Source organism: Bombus vancouverensis, chromosome 15 (genome assembly GCF_051014615.1).
Source record: "Bombus vancouverensis nearcticus chromosome 15, iyBomVanc1_principal, whole genome shotgun sequence".
Lineage (NCBI taxonomy): Eukaryota > Metazoa > Arthropoda > Insecta > Hymenoptera > Apidae > Bombus > Bombus vancouverensis.
The window spans coordinates 10,607,569-10,625,245 of NC_134925.1; the positions used below are offsets into that span (position 1 = coordinate 10,607,569).

Consider the following 17,677-nt stretch of genomic DNA (forward strand, 5'->3'; position numbering starts at 1 on the left):
ATGAATGGAACTAGAAAATATGAATGGTCTTGGTCAGCGTTTTCGAGCTACAGCGTCAACGCGATATCCAGTATATGAATGTGTACACATTGTCCATTTCAAAATGTTTCAAATGTCGAATAATTTGTAAATGATGCGTTAACACGAAATGTTAATTTTGTTTATACATGGTTGATTTTTTTAAGATGGTCTCGAATAATTCGTAAATGACAAACGAATGCTTTGTCGGTATAACGATACGACGAGAAGACGAAACAAAATGACGAAGGTACATATTGTCAACTTTTTATAAGAACAAAATATTGATAATAGCGTTACAAATGATGCTACGTTAAGACGTAAAATTTGTAGTACTACGTTCGACGAGTTAATATAAAATGTTACTAGACTATATGAATCGAAGCCAAAAAATACACTCACCGTTTGTTGTTGCTATAACTGGATTGTTCATCGTGATCCAAATCTGGAACTAAATAAAAGATAAGATTAGTTGACGTATAAGAATAAAATACATGTATAGAAAGTTAAATTAAATACTAGATACATATATAAAAATATATATTCTACAAGCATACATTTCTTCATTTTCGATCAGTCGAACGATCTGCAAGCATTCCTTCGTTTGTTAATATCCTAGATAGAAAGAGTTCTTATATTAAACGCTATGCTGACCGGATAGTTAGATATGAGAAAAATATAAGAACATGAAATCGAGCAGTAACGAGTGTATTTTGCGTAAAAGGTAAAAGAAAAGGTGACCGCAATACGAAAATAGGGTCGCTAGAAGACCGGAACGCCTTTCCTCCTTATTGCGTTCACTGTACAGCATTTCCGCAGGAAGTTGGTGCAGTGTCTGTGACGAGTTCGTTCGTTTTACTGGTTACCAACTTCTTACTAGTACATTTATCCTTTTGACTATTATTTATAAACAAAGTATATCTTCTACTTATAAATAATCTATACTATATCATATCTATACTATATCTTTTATAAATAAAGCAAGTCTTCTTATATAAAATATTCTAAATGATCTGTTTATAATACACTATTTACTTAAGGAAAGAGAAAGAAAAAGAAAAGAGGAATATTCCGTTCTGACATACTATCTTTATTCCACCTCTTCGAGTTAACTCAGGTAGTATGTTTTTTCTTCATTAACGATTCTTTTCATCTTGTCTTTCCTTTTCCTGCGATGGCACGGTTAAGTTGGTTACGGTTACGGTGGTTACGGTTACGGTTGACGCTATGCGGATACGGTTACGAAAATGAATAACTCTTTTTTCGCGACTGACCAGTCTTGTCACTGCACCAGCTTACATCAGAATCGTCAAACAGATTGCGAGGCAAGCGAAAGACTACAAAGAAAAAGCAAGAGAGAACAACCGTTCCTCTACTACTGGACAAGACTGTATCGTGGCCAGTAGCGAGTAAAAATATTGGTACAGGACAGTTCTCTTTCTTAAGTCTCGTGTAAATTTCTTTGAAGGATATGATCCTTCGCTAATCTTTTTTGTAAATTACCAACTTTTAATGGATTTGTGGTTTAATTTCTTTAGTACAGATTTTATACTTTAGTCATCGCTGCTGTTAAAAGGGAAAAATGCTGAAGGTTTCGAAGATGAGACTTAAGCTGAAACATGGAAAGATCTAACATGGACCGTTGGACCGCGTAAAAAACGACGCTGGTTAAATATACACCACATCACCAAGGAGAAAAGGATGAGGGAGAGACTTTAGGGTGGAACTGCATTTGTACATGTTCATGTCGACTTTTCGAATAACCGCCCTCCTACTAAAATCTATTTTCGACGTGAATATCTGTGTTCTATAAATAAAGAATAAATACAAACTACTAGCGGAGGTGCTGTCACAGTCACGCGGACCAGACTAGCGAGATTAGGATGCAGATGTCGAACGTATGTTCCGTAATCATTAGAATCGTACGTGCACACATCTATGAGAGTATACAGGCCTGTACATGCTACCGATCGATATCGTATCAATAAAATTCAATCAAATGAAAATCGAATTTGGACAAACGTCTGAACTAAATGATTATCGCGCATTGTTCAATGTAGCTAATGTTTAGCTGTTTATCCACTGTTGTTTGTATTTGAAATATAAAATAATACGTTAAAAATAATTGTTAAGTAAGAAGGAATTGGCTGGTGTTAAAGCAGATGGAATAGAATGATTGTGCAAACGTAATGGTGGTCATCTGACCCAAATTATAATAGAAACTTATCGCAAGTAGTCCGAGCTACGTACAGTTTATTCATATCTCTTAGCATTTCTATTTGGAATGAAGATTATAGGAGGGAAAACATGACAAGTCAATATTTCTCAATTTTCTGACTGACCACTTGGTAACCAAAAGAATGACTTATCGTTACTTGCATTGAAAAATCACTCGCCATGCGCAAAGACATATTACGTTTAAAAAAACAGGCAAAAAGTCCAAGAAATTTTACATAGAACCACAGAATAATTATACAATTACGATAGCCACAAATAATATGCAACTAGTTACAAGTGTATTGGACTTTAAAATTCCTCTGTGTAGCCTCCAAATATTAAGAAATCGTTAAATTAGAACATACTCGTTGGTGTCCGAAGTAGACGTAGCAGAATAATCGTGCAAACATAATGAAACGGTGTATGGTCGCAGAGTCTAACCGTTTTCATCCAACAGACTGTCTTCGAGTCGATAACCGAGAGAAGAAAAGCCTACGACAATGTACGGTGGCACGAGCCAAGTGGAGGGTTGGGGTTGCAACGCGTTTCACTCGGGTACCCACCATTCGTACACTCGCGTACGTTCGTATATTCGTTCAACGATGGTAAGCATTCGACTACACACTGCCAGGTGGTGACTGTCGTCCCATGTGTGCTCATATGTCTGCCCCCTGAGCCCTTACCTTCCCCTAGTGGGGTAAGTACCGACCCCTTGGAATACCAGGAGACACCAGAGGCACACGTTAGCGCCCCATCGTTTTCCTGCGTTCAACGCTCTAGTACCCGACTACACCTAATTGCTCCCGTTGTTCCTACCGTGGATCATATATTCTCTGTCTCACCCCTTCTCTTTCCATTTTCCTCATCCTTTCACTTCTCATCCATTTTCTTTCCTTTGGTGCAACCTCATTTTTTTTGTCCTATTAAGAAAAATAACAATTATCCAAACTATAGAGAAAGCTAGTATATTTGTATTGTGTTTATATAAGCGCATATCTCAGCTTATCTATGCTCATTGCAACCGTAATACGTTATACATTATACACTTAAGCGCACAGGTTCTCTACGCTGTGGTAGCGTTCATACAACTTGTACAATTTCGTTGATGAGAAAAAATTCGACGGTTGACCAGTAGAAGCATCGATCGGTTAGCAAAAAAACGACAGGAGATATATATAGGGGCGCGGACTACCCTCGCCAACTGGATATCACCGAATCCGATTGTAATTTTTATAAATAGTCGCATGATGAATATGAAATATTTCATTTTCCTAATATTCCTCTAACGTGTAGGCTCCTTCAATATTGATACTCTTTCTTTAAGCACACAATGGTATTTTGTTTCTATTTCTATTCTATTTAAATAATAGAATTATTTTACAATGAATAAAAAGATGAACAAATTGGATAGCCAAATACATAACAAGCGAATAAATAGAAGCTACTAAGAAATAAGTCACGAATGGACTGAAATGGAATGAAAGACTTATATATCGCTCGTTTACCACACAGGTGCAACCCATTGCACCATGACCGTCATCGAACCGTCAACCGGTATCGAACTGGAACGTTTCGTACGTTTACAAAGTGACGCAAAATTATTGCAAAATTAAAGATTATCGCAAAACAAATTCCGGTAACATGAGATAATTTTGCTTATTAATCGTACATTCTTACTCACTCCTCTTCTCAACGACCTTCGATGAATAACATACTTGAAAAGAGGGTAGCACAGGTAATAAGGGAAACCCCTACCTATGGTTGCTTGAAGATTTGAGAGAATTAACAACGTGCTTTATTATCTGTGCTCGCATTGCCTTATGTGTACAATTGTTGTACAATTGATCCAATATTATTAGTGAAATGTGTACAAATATTTTGTAACAAATTACAAATTGACAGTACCAATAGATTCTCTCACATAATTAGAACATGTTTGATAATAAGACACATGAAAATTTACGATCAAATTTTACAAATTACAAATAATCCAATAATCGTATTTGACATACAGTTACAAAATTATAGCTTACTTCTATAACCTACAACTTGTCACTTAACAATTCATTGATAGTATCAATTAGTGCAGAAGTATTCTGGTCGTTGCCCTTTTGTTTACTATACGATACTAATGAAAAAAGGAAACCTTAAAAACACAGCAAGTAAATAGAGGGGAAAAAAGACGGACTATACGTTAAATAGATATTTCTGATAACGTGTGTGATTATACAGGCGCGTGCATCAGCGCGTAATATATGATAAAGCACAAATGGCGATTAAACAAAGATCACCGTTCAGGGAATAACACAGCTGCTAACGAAATACGTTTCACCGCGCTCTTGCTCTTCCGCATCGCGAGTAGCGATAAACGTCTGTTTCCAACGTTCCGAACTGTCTCAAACGCTAACGCATCTTTACCATAACTACGGAACGAACAATAAAAGCAAATGTCAAATTAAAATATTCGAATAGATGTAAAGTCGATGAAGAAGAAAAAAAGTGGAGCGGAGAAGCAAAAAAAGATTATAGGAAGGGGAAGACGACGTGGACGTATGGAGTGAAAGAAATTAAAGAAGGAGGGGAAAGAAGAGAGAAAATGACGAAGAGATGGTAAAGGGCTTCGAGAATCTATAAGGGCCTATAAGGTGTGAGGGGTATCTCAGGTTTTTGTATTCTCGAGGGTTTCGGTGTATTAGCATTTCTCGTGGAGCCGGTAAGGCAGGTCTTGCAATCTGAACCTCCAAGTTTTGATCGGCAACCTTTAACGGTTATAAACCGAATTACTAATCAGACTTTTTTTGTCAACCCAAACAGCTTTCCTTCTGATCAAAGAAGTCAGTCATTTCGTATTGGTTCACCATTAGTTCTACCGGGCGAATTTTTGTTTCAAAATAAACGGAAAATTAAATGTATATGAGAACATTACTTATGTATTGAAGCAATCATTGCAAATTGCTCTGCATTAATTCGCTGTTTGCACAAAATAACGTATTTATTCCGTTATTCTCGTTCCAACGTGAATAGCTTATTTCATATCCCCACCACGTTCCTCTTTACCCCCACTCCATCCCACCTTAATCACACTCCCCTCCACTTGCAGTTTTCTCTACACAACTTCAACATTTTTTTTATTGTCGATAATTAACCAAATATGAGTAACTTATGAAGCAGAAATGAAACTTAACTCATAATTGCTATGGTGGTCATTTTTGTAAATAGAAATGTTTAGAAACTTATAAAAAGTAGTATTGCAGGTAATTCGGGTAATACATCGCTATATAGTCGTTAAGTAATACGTTAATTAACTACGTAGTGCTAGGAGAGGGTATTTTTCAAATTATCGTGAAAATGAAAATTACTACGGTTTTATAGCTCCCAGCTTATTAATTATGCGTTGGAAACACGTGTATACGAAAAATTATTCTTTACACAAATCTGATAACTAAAATATGCCGATGTATTTTTTGAGACACTGTACTGTTGTAGTTTTGCAAGTATTCATTTTGCTTACCTACTACATTCTCATCGATTACATTGTTCTTGCAATTCGAATAATTGCGCGGTGAGAGCGCGGAGTTCATCAAGCTACGAATAATTCCGGAAATCGGTGACACGAATGTTGCTGTTTGCTCTTGACGTTTGTCCGGTGAACATTCGTCTATTTCAGTAATGCAGGATAATACAGATACGCGTTTATAACCAGACATCGTATCTCTTGTGCGTCCAATTTTTTCAACGCTTTCAATGCGTCTAAACCAATAGGTTTTACGTGCCCTTACAAGGACTACGAATCAAAAATAATCTGCAAACGGAAATATAGAAGAGATGTATATAGAATCTACATGAGAATTTGAAGAAATACGAATTTAATGATAAAATGATAAATAATGAAGGGCGAAGAACGAACTCAATATTATATTCTAAATGTTAACATTATTAAATTACATATAATATAATATAATATTATTAAAGCGAAATATTTTTTAATTATTTACTTTGTTCTCTCAGTCTAAATAGCTATCCAATCAAACTTTCGAATAAAAACTGTTTTACGAGTTAATGTGCAGTATCTTGTGAATCTTTCTTATACTTAACCTGCAATTAGAATTAGAAGCAATTAATTATACGTTTATCTCTTATCAGTCGTAAATGTCAAATCTGACCGATATCAACAATAAAAGGTTTCAGTATCTTACTTTTTACCTCTTTAATAACACACGCATGAGCCTAATTATTCAATCTCGAACGCATCGAAAAACACTTTGACAATAAAAGATTTGAACAGAGCAACGCACGTGTTCCCCTTGCTTACTTCGTCGATACTTTTAATACGTATAATATAATAGAGAATATAATATTAAATTTCACTAATTATATATAACTCTTTTGTATAGTAATTATTTGATACACGGAACGAATTATAAAAGATAAAATCTTCAAAAAGTAAAAGCTAGAAGTCAGAAATTTTGAGAAATTTCGTAATAGTAAAATAGTTTTCACACTATCGATACAAAATGTGTTCCATTGTATTTTTAATTTAATAGTTTAATTATTCTTATATACACGCTACATTATATCTCATTTATAATCATTGAATGACAGAGAATCGTCTTTGAACAGTAACAGAACGAATGGAACAAAGGATAAGAATCGGATAGCGTATTTACACTGTGTAGGGTTAGGTGATAATAACATTAAATAATTTAAGATGATTTCTTATTATCTTTTATAGGACGAAACATTCTGCTTTAATAGTAACTAAGTAATATTTAAGGGAAATAAAATAATCTGTAAATATATCTTTAAATTAATCTTTCAGTTACTTACCTTTCTTTGATCAGACTTTATTTACAAGACTTTTGTACAAAAGTTTCCAACTTGAAATATTGAAAAATCAAGTTCTTTACACTTTGTACTAATTAACTGTAACGATTCTCTTTTAACATGGTAAAACAACATATCAAAAACTAACGTCAGATACATACATAATTTCGCTGGTCGAAACACGATAATCAAATCGAACTTCGTTGACTCGTATATCGAGCTAAACAAACTGACAATGATGACAAGCCCGCGTAAATATATTATCATTGCATATAACGCCACCTACAAAAGCGCAAGGAAATAAATCAAGAAATCAAAAGTACAAAGGAGACAGAAAACCGTTGAACACATGTTCCTATGTGCGCCGAACATAAATTTACATGACTATGAAAATTTTCCTCCGCTATTTGTATCGGAATAAATATCGAATTAACACAGAAACAAAAGAAACGCTTCTATAAAACAAAGTTTATATAATTTATTTAATGTGCATAAAATCTCAAATATTTTTTCCATCGTTTACGTATAACAATATTCATTCGCTATAAATTACAATAATAAAATATATGTCCTGTATAACCAGGAGAGTAACAGCTGTACTGTAAAAACATCATAAATAAGTTTAGACTAAAATTTTTTTTATGATTAAAAATACGTTGTGAATATCGTTAGAATAAAGGCATCTTTGAGGATCGGGCACCTTACCACCGATCGAGGCGAAGTGGTATGATACAAGATCGTAATCGTAATGGTAATAAGTTCTGAATAATACTACAAATACAAACTTTTTCGCCTTATTACCATTTTGCCTCAAATATGTAGCAATGCATATGATACATACAAAATTGATTAGAAAGCACTTTCGCTCATTTTGTGGTATATTTTATGTATTCTAGATACAAAAATATGTGAATGTCGTTTCCCTAATGCAATACGTTATAAAATATTTTTCCGAGTAAATTCGGTTGGACTTAAAGAAACGGCACAATTTGACTTTGGTAAAGATTTCGAAGACATGATATACCCACTTTTTGTTGCGCATGTTACAAGATTTTTTGGCTTCGGCGGAAGGGGTGGAGGTTTCGATGATTTCATTACACTTAACGAGTTGACTTGAGTATCGAAAGAATCCAAAGCAGTATTTCGGGAGCAAGATCCATTCTCTACAACGGTCCGATCTCCGTCCGTCAAAGTTGTATCTAATATGAACGAACTATCTGATGACTTACTCTGCAATTCCTTTCCAGTAGCCAATACATGGAATCGTTTATCAAGATCTCCATTCTTTGCTGAAGCCAATGTCGTCGTTGCGGTTGATGTTGTTGTTATAGGTGTTGCTGTTGTTGTCGTATTTTGATCATGTCCGCCACAGTTTTGCCGTTCGTGAATCGAACTGTAAAACTTGGCATTTGCTTCGCAATTGGTAGATATTATCCTAGGTCTTCGAACTTTGTTGCGATCCGTCGGCTTACCATTTTCCTTGTTCTGATCAGTAATTTCATAGCTTTAAGGGTCGAAACGCAACGCATAATAAAAATTTCAAAAATGAAATGTATTTAAAAACGTTACTACGATAACTGACAATATGCTTTATGAAAATGTTTGGTATCATTAAAAAAATACGCATTATTATACCCCAGAGCATATAAGTTTCGTTTTTTGTTTACCTTTAAAAAGTCTGGCAATTCAAAATTGATCTCTGTGCCTCTCTGATCTTCTAATCTAGATCTTTGTGCGCGTTTTAAACCTTCGTATAAATCTATAAATATAAATATAAATATTATCCTATACTTGGATAAAGATATTTCTAATTTTATTATTAGCAATACTATTCTCGTACTATGATATATAATTTACCTTCGCCGTCGAATTTTCCCGGTAATTGCAGTTTTACCCCGTTCCGCCATTTTGCTATTAAAGGAGGATGAGATTTGGCAGTTTCTTCGGAGACATAATCGTTCGCATTGCTTTTTTCGTTCATATTACATTTAGGCTTCCCTCCCTTTAACATTAAAATATATGGATATATAAAAATCGATCTTCCAAAGCAACATGTACACTGAATGTAAGTTGACATATAAAATAACAGACATCTACCATACCTTCTTTTTTCCATGCATTGTAGAATCTCGAAGAAAAAATTTACTCGGCAAGATAGAGGAACCCTCAGAACGTTGATCGTCGGACTATATCCCAGAAAATAAAATAACCCATAAATAAAAAAGCAATTAATTTTTTCAGATAATTATTTAGATAAATAAAACATTTCTTACCTTACATGAACCATCATTGTAATGATATTTACTCGCGCCTTTGCCCACCAAAAGCTCTTCAAATACTCTATTTGTGATTTCGTCTAGAGTGGATTGAGAATTTGATCCATCATGAGTGTATTTAACTGTGGTTAATTCTTTCTGTGGATCTACAAAAATGTTTCCCCTCAAATTATTTCAACAGTTAATGTTTTACCAATTTCTTGTAGCTTATTATATCCTAACATTTTTATTACCTTGATCCTTTATGTTGGTCAAAATTAGCCTCGCAGGAGCATCAATAGCCTGTACATCCGTACAAACACGGTGGTTTTCACTCCATACAGTAATAGTTTCTAAATTAAAACCATACTTATTTAGAAGTGGCCTTAGTACATCTTTAAGAGTTCTGCCTTTATGTGCAATCACAGTTATTACTCGACGGGAAGGTAGATCGACTTTCAGTATTTTCGTTGGTACAACTTCCACTTCTTGACCAGCCAGTACCGATGATGGATATTTTGTATCTATAGTCTGAAAACACAAGAAATTTTTTATCATTTTCAAATATTAATACTGTATAGGTAATAACAAGTACAACGAATATTCGTTTCGATTGGACTGTTTATACTAGATTATAAATTATACGTGTACGGCATACATAAAATACGTATATTTTACATCAAGTTTAATGCAAATGTGCCCAACTACAAAAACTACACCAGAAATGCATGCATAACAATTCTCATAAAACAACAATCTCCTACAATCGTTATACCATTCAACCTTATCATTTCATTCAATCAGACTATGTGCAAGAAAGAAGCGTGTCCCATACATGTTTAACATCAACAAATTATTTTATTAGTTTCGAGCGATAATTTTAAAAGGTGCATTAAACAAATACAAGAGATCACAAACCTCATCTGTAGCAAGGATTAGAACGTCATAGTTAGAATATCGAAGAGCTCTTTTATCAAGGAGGCGTGTAACCACATCTTTAATACTCTCCATTTGGCTAGTTGGCACAACCGTAGTCGATCCATCGGGTAATATTACCCGACATAACCCGGTACATTTGGCACGAACTTCTTTCGTTTCATTCGACTGTCCTTCGTAGGACGATAAAGACTACAAGTTATACATACAACTTTTGTAGATTCGAAATTAAATGTGTGCTTAATAACACTAACATTAGCTTTCAACAAACATCTGCGCATAGTTGCAATACCAAAATATCTACTACACACTTGCATTACAAGTAAAACTAACACATACAATGGTTATACTTGCCTTCGATACAATTGCTTTACCAAACAAAATAGTTTCTAAGTTTATTTTTAATTACAATGTACAATGTAAGAGAAAAAGAAAGAATACTTACATGTTTGTGGAATGATTGTCTTAATGCCAAATCCCATGATGCTAATGAAGACCTGCTGCTAGATATAGAAATACTGTCGTCGTTGTTATTACCTTCTGCTTCTCTTTTCATAGTTGTAAAGCTCTTATATATGGTCTCATTTCTATTAGGGCCTTTATTATATTCAGATTCCCCACGATCTTTTGATTTAGATCTAAAAAGACATTACTATGACGAATATACACTGATAACATTTGTTTTCAATTAGTATTTATTAAATACTATTTATTATCAGTACCTGTTTTTTCTATTCCATGGAAGAATAGATTTTCTACATCGATCTTCTGCATCTGAGTGACTCTTCTTTAGCTTTACACTAGGAGAACTGGTAAGATTTAAATCACAATCTTCTACTCCAGTTATGGAATTTCCTGTTTCTACACAACGACGATATAAATCAGATCTTAAAAATCTCGGATAACTATCAAACTTCATTAGATTAAAAACCTGTTTTTGAGCCTGAAAATAAAATACAAACTAACGATTTCTATTAATACAGAACAACTAATATAATATTAATAATGGTAATAAACACAATTGCAGAATTGAACAGAAGAATAAAAAAACATGTCATGAACACCTGTAAGAAAAGGTCAGCAGGTGCTTCACTAAGAAGTTCTTGCGTTATTTGGCCAGTTGCATGGCTATCAACGTTTACAGGTTCAGCTGCTGTAGTGGACAAATGACGTTGGTAAATTTGATTTGCCAACTTACGTCTTGTAGTAACATCTTTAGTATCTTTGTATCTCTCACAAGCAGCCCAAAAGTAGATATTTTCATGGCTAAATTCTTTTTTTAGAAACTCCTAAATTATGAAAAGAAAAAAGGTATTAGAAAAATATGCAATGTGTATTTATTTAGTGAAAATAAAATTTCATTCTTACCGCAAATGTTTGTAAACCTTTTGGATCTTCTAGTAATTTTTCAAAACCATTGGCCCATGCATGTATGTTTTTACAATCGGTATTCTTATCGCATAATTGTGTACTACCGTGCTGTGTGAAAGAAGCATTAAAAAAAATTATATTTTATTGATAACGTCGTTAAATGGGATTAAACGAGTCATAGGGGAAACGATCAAGCGCGTGCGCCTTCAGCCTTATACGAACGTTACGAATATTACGATTATTATATACGACTATTGCAAACATAACAAATATTACAAATATTGGTTAAGAATAAATCAAGGAACAAAAAGAACGGTATGCAATCACTAACTTTATACGGTCTTTAATAATTGTTATTATATAACATTTAATTTACTTGTCAATAGAACTTCATGGTCTTTTATACATTAACTCCAATTCGTATAATAGTCCGTCTAATCCATTGTACTACAGCTATAATTAAGCAACTGTATATAAGTCGTTTTAAGAACTTTAAATATTTATAATTATAAATTCAAAATAAAAAAAGAGAGAGAACTACTAAAACAAGAAAAGCTAACATAAAAACGAAAAATACTTATAATTCTACGTAATAATAAATAATTCTTAATACATCTATTTCCTCCCTGTTTCGTAACATTCCCGACAACAAAAATATATAACCATAAATATCTGAGTCACTTATTTAATATATATCAATCGTTGATAAGATTTGAACAAGTACATCATAATCACAAATAATTGAAATAGAATTAAGGAAAATATGATTATAAAAAGATTTAAGAGGGCGCGAAAATATAATTAATTTCAATTATTAGAACGATAACAATACGTATCGGTGTAACAGTATAACGTATCGACGTAACATATCGATTTGACGTTGTCGACTATTGATCATAGATCAAATCATTAAAATTTCATTTTCTGTCCTGATTTATAAAATAACAATAGCGAGAATGCTCTTCGATTTCACTTTGTCACTTCTTTAATGTAAACAACTGATTAACTTTGAAAAAATAAAGAACGTCGAACTAGAATCCATTAGATGATCTCCTAGTAATTCCATAAAATATTGACCGTGTCGTACATACCGATTTCACCACGGTATCCATGTCGTGATCGAAGATCGTATTCCTTCGTGTACACACGTAACGATCCCATTTATCGAAGGAAAAATAAAAATACTTATATAAACATAATACAGTCAAGGAAATAATTTTCTTTGGTATTAACTATCAAAACAAGATTGTGGTATGCTCGTAATAATAAGGGCTCCGCCCAACTGCAGCGATGCACCCGTTGACAATTATGATTCCGCACACGGTGTCTGTTCAACTCAATGGTCAGCCGAACACGACGTATACCGACAGAACCGACACGATCGACCGATCGATTTCTTACAATCGAACCGATAATTTACACGAACGATTATTCAATTAATTTTTCTAAATAATTAATTCAACCATGATTCTATAGTAATCAACATTGTAACTATTGCACGACAGCGTCACGTTCATTTTGTGTGTAACATGTCACTCTCATGTGCACTACCGCTACGGGTATATTCGCTCGTACTTCATTTCCTTCTCTTTCTCTTTCCCTCTCCTTTCCAAGTTCCAAGCTCAGTCGGTCGGTCGGTTTATCCGTCGGTACCTTCATTTATTCATACTAAATATATCTTCTTTGCTACTTCTATCTACTTATTCGATTTCTTTCGTAAAATTATTTTCGTTATTTCATCCAAAAATTGTACTATCGAATTGAACTATCGAACCGAAATATGATACTCTAATTCCCATCATTCTCTCTTTTTCTCTTCTTCTTTCGCTCGCTCACTCGCTCACACTCGTGCATTATCTCGCTCACTTATTCATAGAACTCACTCATTTACTCGTGCTTCCCCTCTGTTCTCATATTTCTTTTTCCTTATTTGCAATTTCAGGCATTATTCTTTCATTTAATGCAAATATTTAAATTTTGTCTTCCTTTTCCATTATATTTGTATCCCATTTATTGCAATAATCTCAAATTGTAAATTGATAACTCATTTAAGAACCAATTAATCTTCCGTGTATAACGTGAGACGTTTATGCCCCCAATGAGAACAATATCGGACCCGGTATTTGAGATAAATATTCCATTTTGAAACTTATTGGATATTGTAATAGAAATGTTATAATAAGTATCCACTAACTTTCTTAGATTTTTTGAAAACCCGAAACAGGTCCCAAACACGATCTGATCCTGAATCTCCCACATTGTAGATCGCGTTAGCAAAAGTAAATATTGGAAATAATAAATATAAATCTTACCAGACAGATATTCTGCGCACAGGTCCCAACGTTTCTAATTTCTTGCAAGCTTCCCCAAGGACGTGAATTATCCGATTTATCTGAATAAGTTTGGCACAGTGGTCGAACGTAATCCATGCTTGTATTAAGGTCTTCAAAACTATGCACTAAAGATTTGGAAATACCAGAAAAAACTTTCGGGCTAAACTTGTCTGGTACGTCGATTTCTTTCGATTCCGCTAGTCTCGTAAGTGCCAACAATTCCGATTGCGACTTAATTGCGGCATCACCGGGCGTCTCAACAGGATCTTTTAAACCGTGCAGCATTGCGGTGGTGCAAACGGACACAAGAGAGCCAACGGACGAACTAAGCAACCCCTGCTTAACTGTTGAAGCAGATGGCAATGGACAGGTGGGCAAGTCCCCCCTCTTCGTTCCCTTTTGTATGTCGGAATTCATGTCGGAATTTTCTATCGCTTTCGAACACGTACTTATGCCATTGCAAAAATCATTAAACATCACACTTTCACGAGGCAATTCCAGACTATCTTTGCTCAATTTATTTGTTTCGTTCCAGCATGTTTTTGATACAGCTCGTACCGTTAATCTCAAATCTACAGCTTCGTTACCGTATGATCTTGACGAATATTCACACGCATCCTAAACATATATCATGTTACTTAGAAGGAGATCTTTATTTATTAAGTAAAATGAAAACTGTTCAATTTAGAATAGTTATGAAAATAGTTTAAACTATCATATATTTTAAGTATTTTTTTTTATAACCACAATGGATTGAATAATACCCATATTACAATCATTAAAATTTCTTTAGAACTCAGATAGATAAAATGACAAAATGTAACAGGTGTATCCATGAAAAACTTTATATTTTAAATAACAAAAAAAGGACTACATACATTTCAATATATATTTACTGACTAAGTAACAAATATTATAGAATAGTGTTATTACAATGTAAATCCTACAATCCATTTAATATTAACTGAGTTAACTACTATGAGCATTTTAATCAACATACCCTATATTCCAAAGTTGGACATCTTCTTCGGGGAATATTTTGTACGATATTTTTATCTGATCGACTTGTACAATCATCCTTATAGCCAATTCCGGAATCACTATTACTCGAATGAGCTGTTGATGTACTTATATTGCTTGGTTGCGGAGAAGCAGTTTCTTGATGTCTCCTCATTTCATTATATGGATTTGTGTCAGTAGCTGTTGAATCTGATATGTACAAAGTTTGTATAGCACCAATCAGACCATTGCAACTGTCTGGAAATTCCTGACATACATTTAGTTCAGAAGTTTTGGTGCATGTAAAACCAAATATATTGCACACACTAGAATGTACTATATGATCAATTAATTTATAGTATATTGTAAAAACATGGCAGGAATTGGAAACAATATTTTCTTTATCTTTAACAGATTTAGTTAATATCCCAAAATATTGTTTATCTTGTTCAGAAAAGGAATTACAAAATATTATTCTATAGGACGGATATTCTGCTATAACACGATTTTCTGAATTGGTGAGTTTTATATTTGCTACATGTATTGTTAACAATACTGTGGTTGGATTTCTTTTCTCAGCTTTCAACCGTTTGATGCATTTTCTCAATACCTAGAAGAATAAATATGAATTAGTAAAATCATATTAGATCAAATTCAAGGATAACTTAGTGTTTATACAGAATTAAGAGATAGTAATGATAGTGTTATCAAAATTACCTGCATCATACAAGACGGATGCAATTGATTTGGAATATCTATAGTTCCGAGGTAACCAACAACTGTTCTATGCACTATTTTCTCAGAATCTCTTTTATGAGATGCTGGCGGTGGTGGTGGTGGAAGAGGACTAGACATATCCCAGTGATAATGTAAATTACAGTAAGTTCCATGGTTTTGCAATTCAGGTGGTGTTTTTCCTGCTACATCAAACATAGCACCACTTTGTAAATCTCGCACAACTTTGGCAACTCTACATTGTAATTGTAGCGCTCCCATATTACTTGCACGAGGTTTATGAATATATTTGGGCTTGCAGCGTACTGCTGTTACTCCTTCTTCGTCAGAGGAATCAGAATAATAATTTTCAGCTATTTGCAACTTTAAAATACCCTTTGAACGACCAATTAATTGCACAACATCGTCATGGGGCAGTTTGCTAACATTGTGGCCATTAACAGATACTAAATAATCGCCGGCTCGTAATCCAGCGATATCCGCTGGACTTCCTGGAACGATGCAGCTCAATATGCAAGGTTGTTGTCCCGAGATCGTAAAGCCAAATCCCTTCATTCCACGCAATACCTCGACTGCCCTTACACCGTAATTCACTCGCTTTTTCTTTTTTCTGTTTTGGTGCATTCTTAGATTTTCTTTTCATCAATTCATACAAGTTTCAATTTATCTTTCTAATTTGTCAATCAAAGACTATCGTTCACCTAACACTTTCACGATCCAAAAAAACTCCCGAATCATCTTTCCCTAAATTCCATCAGTTTCTTTTAATTCTTTCAAAGAATAAGTGAAAATATGAAAGTTGAATTATTTTTTTATTCTATCACTCGATCGACTCTAACTAATCATCTATAGAGGATCTATAATCAATTTCTATTTGAAATCGGTTTTCGACCGTTTACGCTTGCGGTTCGTGACGGCGTTCTTTCTGCGCTTTTGCACCTCTTTCTCTCACACTCTATTACTTACTGCATCACTAAACTTTAAAACAGAATTTTTCAAAATTTTTTTACTTGTGTATGTAGCATCCTATCTTTGTTATTACCATTGAAATATGTACTAGTATTTATCTCATACATCTAAACACACGAACAACTATAAAATGTTTTGGCAATCTCATTATTCTTTTTCTTTTACTTCTATCCTTTCACTCCCTCCACTTTTCTTTCATTTACATCATTGTTTGTACCTATATTCATCGATCCATACACTTCCGGTATACAAATGCACATTCTACTAGAAATTTCATAACGAAACACTTTCTTTCTTCGTATGGAATCCTATTTTCGTACAACAAAAATTCTAGTGGTGGTAAAACCTTGTATGCCTCCCAAGTAATTTTATAGCGTTTTCTTTCCACTTTTATATGCCGATAATAAAAATAAAAAACTGTTATGCAAAGTGAAATAAACTTTCTTCATTATTCATTTTTTTCTTTAAATTCAATTCCATTTCGTCATGTGTGACCCATTCAATTTACATACTCATTCATGTACACGTGAATGTATGTAATAGTAAAAAATTAACCGAGTACACGCGTACTAGACAAATTTTCAAATTCGATTTTCTCGAAAATGAGCCTTCAGAGGCTCAAAAAATTGTATTCTACATTCTCGACTTAATTTTGCATGTGGAATAACCTCTTATCGATTATCTACTTCTGTCTAGCCATGAATTAAGCAAATGTAGGTATACTTCGCAAATTTTTAAACTTGATTCGAAAAGAAATTTCTAACGCAATTTTACTTTTTATATTCGTTTTACTTTGAGCCATAGAATCTCCCTGGCCCCATTTGCACCATAAATTGCGGAGTCACTTTGTATTTTTGAAAAACGTATATAAAATAAATTGTGATTGATGTCAGTTAAAAAATTTATTTCGCTAAATTTTAAATGTTTTATGAAAGCTCATATTAATTTTAATAATTATATTCTAAATTTGTCTACCTTTTTATTTAATTTTACGTTTGACTGGTGTGTAAATATATTTTT

The 17,677-nt window shown here is 33.7% G+C and overlaps 1 protein-coding gene and 1 long non-coding RNA gene across 3 annotated transcripts in view; both read right to left on the reverse strand.

The window, feature by feature from the left end:
- The window catches only part of loco (regulator of G protein signaling family member locomotion defects), a 39,788-nt gene extending 22,295 nt beyond the window's left edge, over positions 1–17,493 (reverse strand). The window contains exons 1-15 of one of the 2 annotated variants that reach the window (XM_033350225.2): positions 15,671–17,493; positions 14,955–15,563; positions 13,934–14,572; positions 11,619–11,729; positions 11,315–11,539; positions 10,973–11,211; positions 10,696–10,888; positions 10,233–10,442; positions 9,569–9,845; positions 9,333–9,481; positions 9,162–9,245; positions 8,917–9,061; positions 8,727–8,818; positions 8,289–8,544; positions 421–463 (exon numbers count right to left, since the gene is read on the reverse strand). In XM_033350225.2, coding sequence (XP_033206116.2) covers positions 421–463; positions 8,289–8,544; positions 8,727–8,818; positions 8,917–9,061; positions 9,162–9,245; positions 9,333–9,481; positions 9,569–9,845; positions 10,233–10,442; positions 10,696–10,888; positions 10,973–11,211; positions 11,315–11,539; positions 11,619–11,729; positions 13,934–14,572; positions 14,955–15,563; positions 15,671–16,312 — 3,914 coding nt within the window. In that variant the 5' untranslated portion in view covers positions 16,313–17,493. Of the gene's footprint in view, positions 1–420; positions 464–7,512; positions 8,545–8,726; positions 8,819–8,916; positions 9,062–9,161; positions 9,246–9,332; positions 9,482–9,568; positions 9,846–10,232; positions 10,443–10,695; positions 10,889–10,972; positions 11,212–11,314; positions 11,540–11,618; positions 11,730–13,933; positions 14,573–14,954; positions 15,564–15,670 lie in introns of those variants that run through there. The other variant, XM_033350226.2, reaches the window with a different exon arrangement.
- On the reverse strand, positions 2,912–7,372 carry LOC143303670 (uncharacterized). Its single transcript, XR_013060191.1, has 3 exons — positions 7,063–7,372; positions 5,747–6,037; positions 2,912–3,155 (listed from the first exon to the last, which is right to left on the reverse strand). It is a non-coding gene; the product is annotated as an uncharacterized LOC143303670 (long non-coding RNA).
- Positions 17,494–17,677: the final 184 nt, after the last annotated feature.